Source organism: Limulus polyphemus, unplaced genomic scaffold, assembly GCF_000517525.1.
Source record: "Limulus polyphemus unplaced genomic scaffold, Limulus_polyphemus-2.1.2 Scaffold1446, whole genome shotgun sequence".
Classification (NCBI taxonomy): Eukaryota; Metazoa; Arthropoda; class Merostomata; order Xiphosura; family Limulidae; genus Limulus; species Limulus polyphemus.
Window position 1 is genome coordinate 159,244 of NW_013667056.1, and position 18,895 is coordinate 178,138.

The following is an 18,895-nucleotide window of genomic DNA, read 5'->3' on the forward strand; positions in this document are numbered from 1 at the left end:
CTCTTATATATACCAGTCTACCCTCTATCTAGTCAATACTAGAGCATTCGCCAAGATACGGGATAGTTCTAGAAAGTAGAGGGCGTGAGAATCACATGATTTCGATGACGCAACAATATATTTATATATATGTTTCTACTACTGGTATTCTATTTCACTGTGTAGCCATTTGTTTGAATGGTGATGCATAAAGTAAATTCAGTTGTATTATTTCTTTATATACAGAAAAAGCTGTTGCCTTAGAAGAAAAATCTTCACATGTAATTTATGAGTTTGGTGTTACAAAACAGGAATGGGAAGAGAATTATGACGAAGTACCAGAGGAGACTAAGGTAATTATATATTAAACACTTCTGCAGTTTTGTATTAGGATAAAATGATTAACTCTTTCAGCATAGGCTCAGTCCCTGGGACTGACCTTATAACCATTTTGTGCTTGATACAGTTTTCATGCTATAACTTTTAAATTAGTAAGCGTATGTTTACGAAATTGGCATATGGTACCAATTTCCTCCTCCCACAAGATTAGCTTTTCCCATTTTGTGCTGCCCTCTATATGCAAACTCTTTTCAAAATGCATCCCTCTGCTGGAATCCAAAGTTACAACATCCCTCTCATGCAAATCATTATGTGTCAACTCTGTAACAATAGGAGAGCACAACTACAATGTGACTCTCTCTGTATGCCACTACCGAACTATTACTTCTCCTTTGGCAATGCTTCGGTGCAGATGTCTTTCTTTAGACCACTGATTACCCTGGAAGTGGTTTAACTTTGTTCAACTTCATTTAATTCAATTTCACTTTTATATAAGAGTGTTTGATTTAACTGTGTTTGCTGTGCATTTTTCGCTTGTTTAGTACCTAGGATGAATTCCAAAGTCTCTTCTATTCAAACCTTATACAGGCACAGGCAGATGAAATTTTGATCTCACCAGGAGTTCCCCACATCTTTCTGAGGATTCTGTTCAGCTCTCGTTGGCTTTCTGAGATTATATCTCAGGTATTTGATGTTTAATTTTTTGCTATAGTTATTTTGGCCTACATCCTTCCTTATTGCTGTTTCTACATGTCTATCTTGTTTTTCCCCTGTCCTCTTATATTTAGGTTTACACTGTGCTTTGCCACCTCGTTGGGTGATGGCATTGGTATGCCTAGTTTTCCACAGGATTTGAGTTGGTCTGCCATTGCAACTATTAGGGCCTGTTCACCATATTTTAAGGTGATAATGGTATACAGGCAACAGTTATGGTGACTGCCTGGTGAGATAAGGACTTGGGTAGCTTGTCTAGTGAATTTTGTTCATCAGAGCAGCCTTTTCCTCTCTGAAGTTTGGGTTCATGGTGTTCTATCAGAGGGGATTTGTCATACCCTTTTCCCCTCTCTTCTATTTCCTTCCTCGTCCTCTGGATCTCTGGTCACACCAGTGTCTTCTGAGACAGTACTCGACCTCTTCACCCAAAAGGTTGTTGTACCTACTCCGCACAGGTTTTACTCCTGCCAATTTGCCCATTGTGGGGTAGTATACCATTTTAGTCCCTTGCCTTTCGATCTGGCTTCTGTGCCATATGTTTTTTGTTGAGTGGTTTGCCCCTTTGCTAGGCATATTCATACCCTTGGGCTTTGCTTCCACACTTACATGGACAACTGGCTTCTTGCCCATTCCAAATGGGTGTCAACCAGTCCTACTCGTCAGCTCCTTCTTGATGCTGTGTGAGTGGGATGGTTGATTACATTGGAGGGGTCCTTCCTTTATCATACCCATTACCTTTTACATCTGGATGTTTTCTTCAACACCCATCTTGGTTGGGACCAACCTTCTTTACTCCAGCTCCACTCTATAGAACTGGCTGTTTGGACAGCCCTGTCTGCTCCCTTACTTACTACTGTCGAGGTTCTTTTGCTTTTGGGGAGGTGGTCACCTCTGACACCTATCATATGCCTTGGCAGGGCTCATATGCGTTTTCTTCAGTGAGCCCTTTGTGACCAGTGGAACCTCTCATGGGATTCCCTGGATGCTTCTATTCAGCTTCCATCATCCTAGATGGACAAGACTCGTACATTGGTGGGTGTTCTTCTTCCTTCTCCGCAGCCAGAGTTACATCTGTTCACAGATACATCCCTTCAGAGCTGATGTGCATGGGTCATTCACCTAGAGGTTTGGGGTCATTGGTCTGCAGAAGAATATTCTCTTCACATCAACATCCTGAAACTCTTGACTGTCCATCGGGCATTGGATCATTTTCTTTCTGTCACCAGCTTTCTCCTTTAGCTCATTCTGTTCATCCTTCTTCCTTGGCTTTTTATTGACAGAAGTGGAGCATTTTTCACTCTTGGGCTTTGGCTTGGGATTTCCCTGCTTTTCAGCCTATGGTTGCTGGTATCTCTAAATTCCTTACCTAGTTCTTTGAGAGGGGTTTATCACTCTTCTCAGTTTCGGGTTTTTGAGCAGATTTATCCCATACCTTTTGTGTTTCCTGTTTCCACGTGGTCTTTTACTTTCCAGTCCTTTCCATGCTGACCTGTTCTTTCTGGCTCCATCAGCCGCTGAGACATCTACCACTTCCAAACTGGGACATTTGTGTAGTCCTCCATGCCCTTACTTTACCTCTGTTTGAAATCATTTCTTCCTGTTACTTGTTTCACCTCTCCCTTAAGACATATTTCCTCCTTCTATTAGCTTTTGGGCATCGTGGATCAGATATTTTAGCTCTCGATGTCACTAAGACCTTGTATCATTCAACCTATTTCATCCTTTATCCAGATCATGCATTCCTTCCCCAGACCTTGGTGGCTTGCAAGAATCATTTCTCCTTTTACCTTATCTCCCTTCCTTCTATCACTCATCTCTACCCTTGTCCTGATCCAGATAGATTCCTCTGCTCAGTATGTGCCCTCCATTGTAATATTGCTTACATGGTTTCTTTCCAGGGTTCTCATTCCCACCTCTTTCTCCCATGGCAAACTTTTTCGTCCCATGATCTTTCCCCTGTTATGCTGACCAATTGGGTTCGTTGTTTGATGCAGTTGGCTTATTCCTTCTTGTGTAATCTCTTTCCAATGTCTTCCACTCAAATCCAATGCCTTACCTTCTCCCATTCTTCTCATCTTCATTGGTCATTGGAGGAGATTCTACAGATGGTTATTTGGATGATTTCCTGCATGTTCATCTCCCACTACCTGCACCACATTGTGATTTATGCTTCCTTGGGGTACTGCCTGCCCGCTGTGGCTATTCTGCAGACTTCAGTGCAGTTTTGACAAGAGGTAAGTCTTTACTTATTATTTCTTTTTTTTCAGGGGCACTTGCTTCAACTTCACTTTGAACCACACTCTGTGGTGAGTGGTGCCTGACCAGGTATTCTTTCTGAGCACTGAATGGGTTCCACTTAGATGGTTATAACCATTCTCAGATATATTTATATAAACAAACAAAAACACAGATCTGCACTATATGCCATGTTGATCTATGGCTATGCACACTCACCCTTGAGATCGGGTGTTTCACAAGATCACTCAAATGTGAATAATCTTGTGAAGTTTGCTTCATAAAAATGCCCATCCCGAACTCTACCACCCATGGACAGCATGGGTAAAGCAGAATGGGATCACTGACCATCCCTACCATGCCTAGACTGAATAAGACAGTATGTTTTTCTTTTCAAATTAGGATTTCGTGATCACCATTGCACTGTCTTGGGTGTAGCAGTCCCTCCAGACTTTCCAGTGCACTTCCACTCCTCTCCCTTCATCTGGTGGAGTAAGGAATTCCTTATCACTCATCAGTTCCAAGCCACTGGGATGGTTGACCATGGACGCACCCTGCTGAATGGGTTCCACAAAGATTGCTATAACCATTTTGTTCAGAGTAGGATGGTGGTTTTCTGCCAGTGTAGAAGGAGTTACAAGATCCTCTGAAAGAGTGACATATGCCTGGAGTGAGATGCCAAAGTTCAGTTCACCCTTCTGATTGGATGCCCTCCTCCTACTCTTGCATGGAGTTTTGGAGTTCGAGTGAACCAATCACATAAGCTCTCACACAGGTTTTGGGTCATCCATCTTCCCCCTGACTCCGTCTTCTGTGTTATGGGTCGCAGGAGGTCTGTGTAGTCTATTTCCCCTTCTCTCTTAGGCATTCCCTCATTCTCAGAATGACAAGCATGTTACAGATCTGTGGATGTTTCTGACCAGTTACATGGATTGACTGTATGCTATGGACTTCCCACAGATACAGTGATACATTCCTGGGTCCCTAACTCATAGCTCATCCAGCGATGTTTCCAAGAATTGATATTATATGTACATTCATGACTCTAGGGCTTCAGGTAAAAATGGTATGATCCTCATCCTACCTTTGCATTGATATTGGTACTCAGCGAGTGAGGTTTTGGATGTAGTTGACTTACCGATAACGATCTGATGCACTCTAGTCACTTTACACCATGGGACACATCCTCCATTACCCAGTTTAATTACGTGGGATTGAGTGTATTTGTTTCTCTGCTTGGGATCACATTACTGAACCACTCTCTCCAACATGGATGTGCTCCCTTCATATTCTACCATGTTTTCATCCCACCTGTTCATGGTAGAAAGATACCTGGTTCAGAAGCGGTGTGCCTCCTCAGATCATCTGACCTATTTTTCTCATTCCCATGGGTGTCCTTCAGATGATTTCAGGGGAATACACCTGTTCTTCCCTTACACCAGTCCCTCTTCCTTTTCAGTGTGGGATTTAAGCTAATCTTGTGAGTGGAGGGAAGGTACTGTATCGAAAGTTATAATTTTCCTATATTAAAATGTATTTCCAGTAGGTACTTCCCTCTTCTCACACTTCCCACCCTTCCTCCCCACAATCTTCCAGTGCTTGCATCTTCTGCCAAACTTCGAAGTCATAATTCGGTAGTGGTGCATAGAGGAAGTCACATGCATCATATGATAGTAGTGCTCTCCTATTGGTGAAGAGTTGATGCATGATGACTTGCATGAGAGATGTGTTGTGGAAGGCTTGTGGTATGCATTTTCAAAAAAGTTCACATATAGAAGGCAGCACAAAAGAGAAAAAGGTAATTTTGTGAGAAGAGGAAAGTACCTATTGGAAATACATTTTCGTATAGGAAAATTATAACTTTGGCAGATTATCAGTAAATATTACAAGATTTTTTTTAAGTCTTAAGGTTTGTTAAGTAATATTTTTCTCATGACTTTTTTTTTGCATGTTGCTTATCTAACATACAAAATAATTTTCATTTTAAGATTAAAAATACTTTTATGAATCAGGAAATTTTAAAATTTCACATGCAAAATCTTTATAACGTCTAGCTAGTTATGAAACATTTCTTAAGAAAAAACTATGTTTTATATGTTATTCTCACTATTGAATCTCTCTACGGGTTCAGGTAATTTGACTGACCTCATAACCACTCTGCAAAATGATGAAATAAATATAAATTTGAGAATGACTACAAATCATAACACGAAGACATAAATGTTTAGTCTAATTAGCTAAATCTGATAAAATTATATATTATATATATATATATTTATTCAGCCATGCATGGCTAACAGTAGAGAAGCTACAAAGACAAGGCGTGTGTGCACTCATGTTACCAAATCCAATAATATAAAACTGACTTTTAGTATTTACAAAATTACCTGTCTTGGCTGTGTTTTAGTGGCCTAGTATTTGGTAAAATAGTCACATTTCAATTATTATACATTATATATGTATATAGCATATTACTATTTAGAAGTAAATTATTAAACTTATATTTCTTGAAATGTAGAATAGTAAATAATGATATAAAGCAAACAATTGTCTCTTCTAGTTATGACCTTTGTATTTGTTTGCTGTTGCTAAGCCTTATAAAAAATGTTCAAATGGAGGATGTGAAATATTTTTTTTAGGTTTAATATATACATTTGAAATAACCAAAAAAATCATAAATTACTATATTGATACCTTAAAATTCCACTATAATTTATCAAGCTTATTAGCTTATGGGTTGAAAAAATTTGAAATTTTGAGTAGACTAAAGACTTAACTTATTGGATTGAAGTTTTGTATTGAAAGAAAGATATAACATTCTAAAATTTGAAAATGGCTGAGAAAGCCACTAGGTGGAAATTCTGAGCTTTTGATTGATTATTCACATAAGTGTATAAATAAGTAAGTGTACATAAGGGATGTTTCCAAAAATGTAAAGAGGTGGGCAGGGTGCTACTGTGTTTAATTCAGTACATGAGAAATATCTCAGCAAATAGAAAAGATAAAAGATTCTTATTTTATATTCGAGCTTGTCAATATCAGTAATTTCAGTTTCTAATTTGAACAAAACTATAGACTTTGTATTTTGACATCACAAACACCTAATTTTAACAAGTGCTGCATTTAACATAACACGTGACACATAAAAATTGATGTTTATCTTTGTTTTTTAATATTTACTTCTAAATTAAGAAATTAAATAATGTATAATACTAAAATTTGAATTATAATCGACAGTTTGATACCAAACTTATTGACATAAATTCATGAAATAGTATTTCAATTAAATTTTGAATGCAAGTCAACAAACATGATGACATGGCCTTTGACCAGTGATCCCTGTGGAGAGGATTAATGTTAAGGCCATCTTTCTAAAGATCATCATGGAGCTGATCATTATTTTGCTGCATTGTTTTCTACAGAAATTAACTCACTGTGGCCTTAGTCTTCTTCTTGCTGCCTCAGTTTTAGCAGTCAACAGATTTTTTTCTCAAATAGTTTCTTCTATCCCATATATTATAGTAAATGGTATTTTAGGCTGGACTTCTTTGGCTAATGCAGAGAGAAGTGTGGCTGATTTTGTTTTTGCATCTACCAATGCTTCTTTCAAAATGATTTGTTCTGTCACTGATGTCCTTTTCTGCCTCAATGATCCTCCTGTTATAAGCTTTCTGCACATTATAGATGTATTTTCATACTTTTACGTTTAAATTTGGTGTTGTCCTTTTTATGCTTCTTCACTCTTGTTCTTGTAATCCACCTCTACACCAGCAATAGCTTCATTGATCTTGTCTTCAATCATATTTATTTTTATCCTTAATTATTTTTTTGTTATTACAGCTCTTTCTTTTGAGTTCTCTTCAATTCATGTCTCTCTCTCTCTCTTTATTATTTTTTTTTTACATGTGTTTTTCTTCTCTACCTTCTCTTAATTTTTATTCTTTTGGTATTCTTTTATTAATATTCTGTTTTGTTCTTCAAGTTTTCTTTTTTCATGTTTTTATTAATATTCTGTTTTGTTCTTCAAGTTTTCTTTTTTCATGTTTTTATTAATATTCTGTTTTGTTCTTCAAGTTTTCTTTTTTCATGTTTTTATTAATATTCTGTTTTGTTCTTCAAGTTATCTTTTTTATGTTTTTATTAATCTTCTGTTTTGTTCTTCAAGTTATCTCTTTTCGTGTTTTTATTTATATTCTATTTTGTTCTTCAAGTTATCTTTTTTCATGTTTTTATTAATATTCTTTCTACCATTTCATTATTTTAAGCAGTTTTTGATCTTGCTTAGTGCCTGTGTTGGCATCAGTGTGAAGGTTAGTGAAAGGTATATTTAATTTCACCAAAAAAAAATCTCACTTTTGGCATCACTGTGAAGGTTAGTGAAAGGTATATTTAATTTCACCAAAAAAAAATCTCACTTTTGGCATCACTGTGAAGGTTAGTGAAAGGTATATTTAATTTCACCAAAAAAAAATCTCACTTTTGACATCAATCTTGTAACTTTCTATCTTTGAACAGATTCTGTTGGATTATTTGGTATAAATTATGCTAAGTGAACTTCACATAACAATAACAAATTAATTTTTTCAACAACCAGGCTACATTTATTGTAGGCCCAACTTCTTAACATTGTTTGTACAGAAATGTCAGGAGTAATAGTATGCATCTCTTAACTTACAAATAAACTTATTTACAGAGTTTCCTTGCTAATCAACAGATGTTGATTACTAACTTACTGACAAATATACACTAACTCTGTGTCTAACTGCTGGTTTGCGAGTTCTGAATAATTATAAAGTTAATTTAAATAAATAATAAAAGATGTTAAGTATTAAATAAATATATTACACTATGTTATTACATCTTTCCCTGAAAACTTGATTATAATGAATCTAGCAGTGGTTTTTCAGAAATTGATGATGTAAGTTGCACTTACACCCTACTATGTCTATCATATACCAGCTGGCTTGAGGAACCATAGTATGTATAAGTCAGAAACCCTCATCAGAATTAGATATAACAGATGTATTGTGATTGACAGATTATGGCATATTCTACTTTACTTTCACTCACAAGTTATTAAAATTGCTACTAATGCTGAATTGAAAACCTCCTTAATTCACTAAATACTTCATTTAATTGTTGTTTTTTTACTTAACAACAATATTCTAGATCAATACATCATCATTCTTATTAGAGCAAACTACCAACAATTATTATAAAACTGTATGCTAGAACACTTTCACTGGAATCTGTGATGGTTTTTATATTTCTGTGTTTGTTTGTGTGATTACTAGACATGGGTCTTTTGTGATATATTTATTATTTTTCTTAGAACATACTCTAAAATAACAAAATAAAAATTATTTTATGTTACAGTTAAGAAGTATTTCTTTAACCTATTCATTTCTTTTGTTTATTATTATGACTAATAGGATATTAAATTAATTACAACATTGTAAACTACAGATTAGTTAAAAGTCTTAACAATAGACATATTATAATGTGTTAACCCCATCATTACTGGTTTAGCACAAATACACAACAAGTTTTAAACCCCCAACTTCCCCATTTGTTGTACTATTTGTGCTTTTGAACTACCTCACTGTCTTGTCAGTCAAATTCTTTTGTGAGTTCTATACTAGCTACAGCTATGTCACCTGTGACTAGTGCTATGTCACAGGCCTCAGGTGTGGATGGCCCAGTGGGGGATTTATCAGCATCTATTTGCTAGGAGATTGAATGTTAGATGGGTCAACCTCTAGCTCCAAACCTCACCCCACTTCCTCCTGAACAAACGGAGCCTGTTCAGGTAGACGAGGACTTGGATCGCCTGTTTCCACCAACTGATTTTGCTGTGCCTTTCCATGTCTTGCCTGAGAAATCAGTTAGGCCTACTATGGTCTTTTTGAATTTTGTCTCTCAGGTATATGATACTTTAACTCTTGCCCCTATTTCCCATGAACTGCATCCATCCTTACTACATGACCAATCTTCCCATCCCTATTTGATTTTGCATCACCCCATATATTAGGGTATATGCTGACCATTTTGTTTCACAATTGAGTGACAGGTTTAGCATGCCTCGCCCCCATGGACTTTGTATCAGTTTGCTCTTGCATATCATCATGCAGGTTGTCCTTTTCTAGACCAACAATTGTGAGGTTTCATTTTGCCCTTTTGGGGAGTTGCCCGCAAATTTTCTGTAAGTCTCATCCAAATCCAATTTTCCTGCCTTTATCTTACCCTCACAACTCTTTTATGGTATCCCCTACCATCCATCTCCTCTCTGAGGCTATCTACCAAAATCCTGAGGGTTTTTTTGGGGACACTCTCTCCTTTCTTTCCTCCATGTTGGCTTGTTTATCGTCTTAGACTCTGGCTTTGCATATGTGGTTTCTCTGTTGTTGGGACCTTCTATGTCATGATGCAACCTTAACTCATATCGATTATCTTATCTTCAAAACCTACGTATGGCCCCATTTCTCTGGAGTTATCTATTTGACACAATTCCTGAGTCCTTGAAGTCAGGAGTTGCATCAATATACCAACAGTCTACCCTTTCCAATCTTGTTGCTTGTTTGTCTCAGTTGGAGCCCAGTATAGCACCTCTTACTGTTTCCTGTTCTTCCCCTTATCTGACCCTCCTTCTTGGGATGCCCTGTCTCATAATTTTCTTCGATGATGCACATCATGTCACCAATAGTACTGGTAACTGCCTGGTTCTGTGTGGGAGTCCTTACCACTTTCCAGTTCCAAGCCACTGGGGTGGTTGACTGTGGAAGCATCCTCCTGAATGGGTCCCACACAAAGATGGCTATAACCATTCAGTGTAGAGTAAGGCAGTGGTGTTCTGTGGGTGAAAATGATGTGATATCCTCCAATATGCATTATACAATCACAAATGAGTGAGAAGTAAATTGCAGTTCTCCCCTTCGATTGGGTGCCTTCATCCTACTCTCGTGGATATCAGTACTCAATGGCTGGGTTTTGGATTTAAAGTAGAACCAGTCAACATAAGTTCTGATGCATGTTTATGGTTGCGTACATTCCTCCCTCGATAATACTTCTGTGTTGTGGGTCACAGTGGAGGTAAGGGGAAATGTTCCTGTTTTTTCATTTTTGCTATACTTCAGTTTATCTTTTTGGATGGTTCAAGTTGGTTTTGCTGTAGGTGGAGTAGATTTATTTTATATAGACATACTTCTTCTGTGTTGTGGGTCACAGTGGGGGTAAGGGAGATTGTTCTATTTCTATCATTTTTTGTTATCCCTTATGTATCTTGAAGACTCTGATCATCAATCTTCATTTCATCTTGCTCCTGTACCTCATTTTCTAATCTTGCATTCCTTGTCAGATAAAGCTATAGGGCAAATGTTTCCCTTTTTCATTCAAAATGGATTAGAGGGGTCCTCCAAAGTCAGTCAAGAAGCTACGTTCTAGGGACATCTTGGTGGAAACATTAACACCAAAACACAGTGAACTCCTCTTGAATTTGAAGGCTGTTGGGGATATATGAGAGCACTGGTCAAAGGGTGGGCGTCGTGCCCGTGGATTTTAATGATTTTTTGAGGGTACCACAGCCATTTTGAAATATACAGCAGCAATTGCTGCCTTAGCCACTGTGACTTTCCTACTCTGACAGAGATATTAAGACTTACTTGTTGAGATTATAAGGGTTTTTTAAATTATATAATGAGAAAACCATTCTAAGTATTCTGTTAAAAGAAAAGAACCTCAGATGCATAAATCAAAATGCCTTTGCTCCTACTGTCTTAGTGGTTGACACCAACCTTGTGACCCCAAAGACACCATCAGTTTCCATGCTGTAACTTTTAAAATGTTTTGTGTATCTTCATGAAATTTTTCAAGCTTTTAATAAATACTGTGTCTTTTGTAGACAAAAAATGAGGATTTTCAATTAAGTGTTTTTACTAAACATTTGTCCGTGAATATATGGAGTCAGTGTGTTGACTGCTGTTAGTGCAATATGAGTTTCATGTTAAGATTCAAAATACTTTTTTTCCATCTCAAAATTTGCCAGTTTCACTAGCATAATTTCCAAAACCTCCTGAGCTTTGGATTGGTTATTCATGTCATATATAGAAGTAAATGTATATAAGGGAGCATTTCCAAAAAATGGAAAGAGATGGGCGGGGTGTCACTGTGTTTGATTTATTACATGAGGAATATTGTAGCAAGTTGAAAAGATAAGAGGCTATTATTTTATATTCTAGCTTTTCAATATTGGTAATTTGAGTTTCTAGTTCGTACGAAACTATAGACTAAGTAGTTTGACTTCACAAACACCTAATTTTAACAAGTGCTGCATTTAACATACCATGTTACACATAAAAATTGATGCTTGTCTGTGTTTTTTTAATATTTACTTTTAAATTAAGAAATTGAATAACATATAGTACTAAAATTTGAATTATAATCTACAGTGTGATAACAATCTTATTGACATAAATTCATGAAATAGTAGTTCAATAGAATTTTGAATGTGAGTCAACAAATGAGATGACATAGTCTTCCACCCATGACCCGTCTCGAAATGGTTAATACACTGACATACCCATTATATATTTATCATTTTTAAATGCTTTAAATGTTACATGTATTCATTACCATATCGATAATTAAAGGTGTTTATTAGATTAAATTATATTCATATATATATGTATAAAAATGAATTTTAAAATATGTTTGTTCATCATGAAACAAATGTTACGAGTCTTTTATTGTAGCAAAAAGTAATAATTATTGCCATATTTGTTCTGTAGCTCACATTTTGAAATACAGTAAGCTTTGATGTTATTTGTGTTTCTTTGTCAAATTAACTTTCTGTTCATAATTTACATTTCTCACTGGAAACAGTACTTGGAAGCAAATCCACAGCTTTGAAATATGACTTTAATGTCATCATGTTTTAAAGTTAGTATACTGTGATGACTTTATTTGTATTTCATTCTATGCTTTACTGATGACATAATTGTTTTAATTTTTCTTGATTTCAGAACACATTCCACAGGGTACAAACTGATGAATATGATGATACACAAGAAGATAAGTTTAGTTTTGAATTAATTGTCAATGATGATGATAAATCAGAAGATCAGGTTTTGAGTGTGAAAAAAGGAAAGAATTTTAGAGATGAATTTCCACAAATTGACTCTGTGTTGGAAAATTTACCTGGTAAATACAAACTTCTCCAAAATACTTTTTAAAATCATCACAGCTGATTGCAATAAGATATTGTTTTGTCTAATTAAATCTTAGTAATAATTTGAAGTATTTAAGTAAAGCTGTGACAATCAAATATTATTATTAAGCATTATCATGGTGAACAGTTTATATTATCACTTAAGTGCAATAATTAATTAGTTACTGTATTTAAATCTTTGAGACCCAGGTGTTTTAACATAAAACACCTTGTTTTGTTACATATCAGAAATGAATTACTGGATGAAAGTGCTTAAAACTTTAGAATTACTTCTTACAGGTTATAAAGCTTCTGCTAATTAAATATCTTTTTTATATGTAATATTTGTATTAATTCACAGATTTGAAATTTCAAAAATATTTCATTATGATATGTTTTTCAAAACAATTTGAAATATTTTTCTGTGTTGTACATTTTTATTCCTCATTTATTTGTCTTCCTACATTCTTTTAACACTTTCATATAAATTTTTTACTGTATAAAATTGTAAATTTTATCTTTGTTTGGATCTAAAAACACTACACACAGTTCACTGTTTACAGTTGCTGACATTCAATAAAATTAACTTTTTATCTTACCAAAATTATAAATGAATTAACCTTTTGTTGAATTGCTAATCAGAAGGTTCAGTTTTCTACAGAGTGTACATTTTAAAGCCATTTTATAGTAATTGATTTACTTATTTTTTTTTCATATAATTTATTTTTGGTGATTTTCTTTGTGTAATGTAGCAGTTATTTATGCTGATAAGACATAATCTGAACAAGGCCTAACACAGCAGCTTTGTTACTGAAACAAAACTTGATGTGGTTAAGGACAAAATGATTTAACTAAGCCTGACTCATGTTTTCCATTAAAAATGATTCTATTCCAATCATACTGCTACATCATAATTCAAATGAAGTATGAAATTATAAAGCAAGCTTTTCCAAAAATTGTTGGGACTGTTATAAGCTTTGTTTTCCTTGCAAGATATCACAAAGGTATGTTTATATCACTTTCCTCTATTCTCTGTGTGAATCTTTACTGAACTGAAAGCCAAACTGGATTATACAGTTGAAAATTACATAAAAAAGCTTTCATTACTTGTTTTGATCCCTAACCTATAGCTACACAAAACTGAGGTATAGTTAGTATTAATTTCTGTTCAAAGTAAACTTGCCTTCATAGATTAAACCTAAAAATACATATCAAATAATTAGCGTAGGTAGTTAGACATAATGTTCAAGCTATATTACTGTAATATTAGGTCGTCAAGAAATTGATGTCATTTTTTTTTAGATGATAAAACCTGAACAAATTATATATCAAACAAAACATTTATTAAATGAAATAGTTTCCATTCTTATCGATGATGCTTTTACATGTTACAGTCAGGTTGTTCATGCCCTGATTAAAGAAATCACTTGGCTTTGAAGCAAAAAACAAGTCGATGTCCTCTTTAACACCTTACACATCTGCATATGTTTTCCCATTAAGATGGTGCTACAGCGAATGAAAGAAATGGTAATCTGATGGTGCCATATCTGGAGAATATGATGGGTGGGTAGGGGAGAACTTCCCAACCCAACTCCATAATCTTGTGTTGCATCAAATGTGTCATATGTGGATGTGCATTGTCATGGAGAAGAACACCTTTCCGATTGATGAGTTAAGGACGTTTCTGATTAAGGGCTTGATTTAAATGTTCCAGTTGCTGACTATAGATTTCTGCACTAACAGTTTGCTGTGGATTGAAGAGGTCGAAATGAATTACTCCTTTGATGTCCCACCAAATGCAAAGCATCTCTTTCTGCAGATTGAGTTGGGTTTTTTGTCTTGGACTGAGCCATTGTTTTTTGACATTTAATATTTGCATAGAGAATCCATTTTTCATCACCAATGACAATTTTGTTAAAAAAAAAGAGACAAAGCAATGTTCACACATTGGAAATGATGGTCATCGGAGAGTTTGTGTGGCACCCAAACACTTTCTTTATGGAGTTTTCCCATATTCTTTAGATGTTTATGTATTATTTCAAGAGAGACATGCAATTTCAGGGCCATTTCATGAGTGAGTTGCCTTGGGTTAGACTCAACAAGTGTCTTCAGAGCATCAATAACAATTTCAACATGTTGGCCCCTGCCATCATAGTTTTTAAGACTAAAGTCACCGGAATGAAATTTGTTGAACCATTGTTGACACTTACGAACGTTCAAACATGTCCATAAACTTCTTTGATATTCTTTGTGTCTACAGAGGCATCGTTTCCCTTTTTGTATTCAAACAGCATTACATGCCAAATGTGTGTCTTGTTGTGTGCCATCACTATAAGAGATTAGAGTATACTAAACTTTACACATTATATAGGCTGCACTAACGCGATGTTTAAGCAGTTCGTTTTAACTATTATATCTGATGTTTGTTTTTTGAGGGTGGTTACTGAAAGTGTTCCAAAACGCGATATTAATTACTTGACGACCTAATAATTAGAATCCATTCTTCCATCAGTTTGGTATGCCTCCTGTTTATGATGTATTCTAGAATAGGTACATTACATGTTTCTTTGTTGTTACATTTGTTGTCCTGTATGGGTATGTTACTTTGCTGTTACATTCATAGTCAATTATAAGTGTACATGTTACATTGTTAGTATATTCATGCAGTATAAAGTACATTTTACTTTTTTTTACATTCATTTTTCAATATAAGTAAATATTTGTTACTTTCAAAATATTAACTTCTCATGAAAGTAAGCTATCTACATAGATATAAAAATACGTACCAAGAACTGAGAATAATTAATTAAATTAAATATTCAAAATTATTACTTATAACAATAGTTTTCAAACTTGTTGGGCTCACGTAACAGTTTTTGTTCAACATTGTTTGAGACTAATATAGAAAAAAAAACCTAATGGCAAAAATAAATATTTTTAATGCCTGCTCATTGATAGGAAGAATGTGGTATGATTTTTGTTGATTTCAAGAGAAAGAATACTAGCAAGTGTATACAGGCTGAGGGCAAGTGTAGAAATGGGGAGAATAGTGGAAGCTGAAACTGAGCTTATTGGCAAATTTTGAACTTTTTTTTTTAGTAAATATTTTTTAATTCAACCTGAGAATCACTGACTTATAATGATGAGAATGAATTGTTTCATCAGTTGGATACCCTTGTTGTTAACAAGATTTTCGACCATAAATTCAATAGTCTATTATGAGTTTCAGCAAGCCTAGAAGGCTTAATTTAGTCTTAATTTCATATACTAAATAAGCAGTGCAGAATAATCATAATAAAAAGATAAAAAAACACAAATGTAATTAATAATTAGTATTACCCTTAATATGAATAAAGATTTATCTGGCCAATCCTATCATTTCTTTTAATATTATGCTTGGCCATCTTGTCCTATTGTTTATAATAATTAATGTCAGGACCAGCTGTGTACAGCCCGATTTGCCCTAGGCATTCTACACTGCTTAGCACATCTGTTTTATAGTTTGTATTGGTATGTGACACCTATTTCCACACTGGGCAAAGAGTATCCCTGGTACAGAAGTGGTGTGGTCTCCCACATGTGTTCCCCTCCTAATGGGGGGTCACACTTTAAGGGTGTCCTTCAGACACTTTCAAAGGATACTTCTCTATATCCCTTGCACTGGTCCCTCCACTTCTTCAATGTGGTATTCTAGCTATACATGTGAGTAGAGGTAAGGTACATTATCAGAAGTTATTATTTTCCTACACTGAAAATATGTTTCTGATAGATACTTACCTCCTCTATCATTTTCCAGTCTTCCTCCCCACTTAAAACTGGTGCTTCCTTTCTGCCTAATCTCGAAGTGATAGTTTGGTAGAATCGATTAGAGGGATTTACAAGTGTCAGGAGGGTGTGTCAATGTTGAGGGGGAAGTGTGAGTTCAAGGCTTGTGGCATGCATAAAATACTTTTACATATAGAGGGCAGAACTGAATGAGAATAGCTATACATGTGAGAGAACGTTAGTACATATCGGAAATATATTTCCGATACAATATCTTACCTCCTCTCACAAATAGTTTTTCTTGATTAGTACTGCCCTCTATTGGCACAGATTTTCATTGCTTGCCACTAGCTTCCTCTTTCTGCTCCTTCATATCTACATCTAAATGATTTTGCATCAGCTCTCCACCAATAAGAAAGCAACACAACCTCTATCTTAACTAGAGCCCTCTCCACATTTGCACTCATTAATCTCTTCTTGATTGGCAGTCGTACTGTACGGACACACTTGTCTTTGTTCATGAATTTGTCAACATTTTCTCTTATATTACAGACTGAGTGTTTCTTTATGTTTTTATTTCTTTATTAACAGGAGACCTTTTGCTAAGGTATTGTGGATCTCACTCTGTGGTGATTGGTACATGACCAGGTATAATTTTTTGTTTGAAAATATGCACTGTCTATCCTGTGACAAATGCTCAATGTCAATTATATTGTAGCTTTTCTTACCTTGGACCTGATGTTCAATTCCAGATGCTGCCAGGTGTTGGTTGTGTGTCTCCGTTCAATTGTCATCTATGCCAAAACAATTATGTCACAGGATTAAATTAGGCACACCATAGAGATGGAATGTTCCTTAGTACTGCTATTAGTTCTCTCTAGTGGTTATTTGCTTCATAAATATGTTCATTCCAGATCTTACACTCGTGGACATGAGTAAAGCAGACATAGATTTCTGCTCATCTCTGATGCTCCATGGCATTGAGTTTTGTCCTACCAAGGACCTGATCTACAATTCCAGATGCTGCCAAGTATTGGTTGATTGACTTTGTTCTTGTGATAGTTCTGCTTTTCAAAATAGGGTATCGAGGTCACTCATTGCACTGTCTCTCGTGATGTGATCCTCCTGACTCTCCAGCATATATTTTTCCCTCCTTCCTTCTAGTGGAATATGGGAGTCCTTGTCACTCCAGTTCCTAGCTGCTGGAGTGGAGTACCATGGAGGCCCGTCTTTCTTAGTGATACATCACATCACTCAATTAGAGTAGGGTGGTAGCATTCTGTGGGTGTTGATGATATATAGCTTTTCCTACTGCAGACCTGATATACAATTCCAAATACCACAAGCTTTTGGTTGTAACACTACACTGTATTGATGTAGATCTGTAGATATTACAAATTGCTTTTTCCCACTGTGGTATTCCTCCTTCATACCATCCTCTGGATGTATATTCTTGGTTGGTCTTGCGTTGTTTGGAGATTGCCTAGTCATGATTAGAATCATGTGTCGATGGCATGATGCCCTTCCTACCACAGACCTGATGTATCATTCCACACACACACACACATATATATATTTTTTCTTGCAGTTTACCTCTGAGGATGAGACTTCTTCCTACCTACCATCCTCTGGATGCTGTTCCCGGAGGATCAGGTGTTGGTTGGAGATGGTCTAGCTAAGTAAGTCCTCACAGATGTTCTGGCCAATATCCCTCCTCTTATCACAGACTGAATGAAAAATGCCCAATGCCACCAGGTTTCAAACTGCAGATGAACCCCAGGTTTGTGGTCCCTCATCCTACTGTCTGCTGGATGTCAGTTTGTGACAGATCAGGAATTGGTTGTAGCTGGATGCAGCACATATATTCCCACTTGTATTCCTTCTTCCATGGCCTAGTAGCCAGTGCTGCCAGGGTTTGGACCAAAGATGTCATCCCACTGGGGCTTTCCTCCTTTCTACCATCCAGTGGATGTCAGTTCATGATGCATCAAGTGTTGATTGTGTTGAAATTCATTCAAATGGTGACAGATTTTTGTATGGAAGCTTGTCTTCCCTACTAATTTCTGTTTCAAGGTGAAAAGGTAGGTGATCCTCTTCCATATTGCAGAACTGTTGTACAATTCCAGATTCTGACAGGATTTGGATGTGGTTGAACTACCTCTATGGTCTGTTGTGCTCTAGCCACTTGACACCCACGGATCCCATTAACTCTCTCAATATGGACTCAGTCAATTTGACCAATCACGTGAACTTTTTTGTACTCATTTAAAGTTTTTTTAGATTTAATACCAGTAACTCAGTATAGTGGGTACATCTTCACAAAATTTGGTAGTTATTCAGTTAATATTACAAGTCTTTCACATATAAAAAAAATTATATTTTTAGTGAAGTATTTTTAATAAACTAACATATAGATTTGTCCATTAATATGTTGAGTATTTGTTTTGAATACTCCATGTGCAATGTAATTTTCATGTTAAAATTAAAAATTTTTGGCATCTAAAAAATCTCAAGTTTTCTTTGTGTAATCCCTAAAACCTACTAAATGCATTTGAAACGTTTTTTTTTCACTAAATCCTTATAGTTATTTTCTCCACCCTACTTCAAAATGGGATCAGTTAATTCAACCGACCTTGTAACCACCAAAAAAAAAATCATAAT

General features: G+C 35.6%; 1 protein-coding gene across 1 annotated transcript in view; it reads left to right on the forward strand.

Annotated features, from left to right (window-relative positions):
• Positions 1 to 18,895, forward strand: part of LOC106463616 (zinc finger protein 665-like) — a 50,396-nt gene that overhangs the window by 6,774 nt on the left and 24,727 nt on the right. The window contains exons 3-4 of the mRNA XM_022391149.1: positions 226 to 332; positions 12,285 to 12,462. Of these exons, the coding sequence (XP_022246857.1) occupies positions 226 to 332; positions 12,285 to 12,462 (285 nt within the window). The remainder of the gene's footprint in view (positions 1 to 225; positions 333 to 12,284; positions 12,463 to 18,895) is intronic.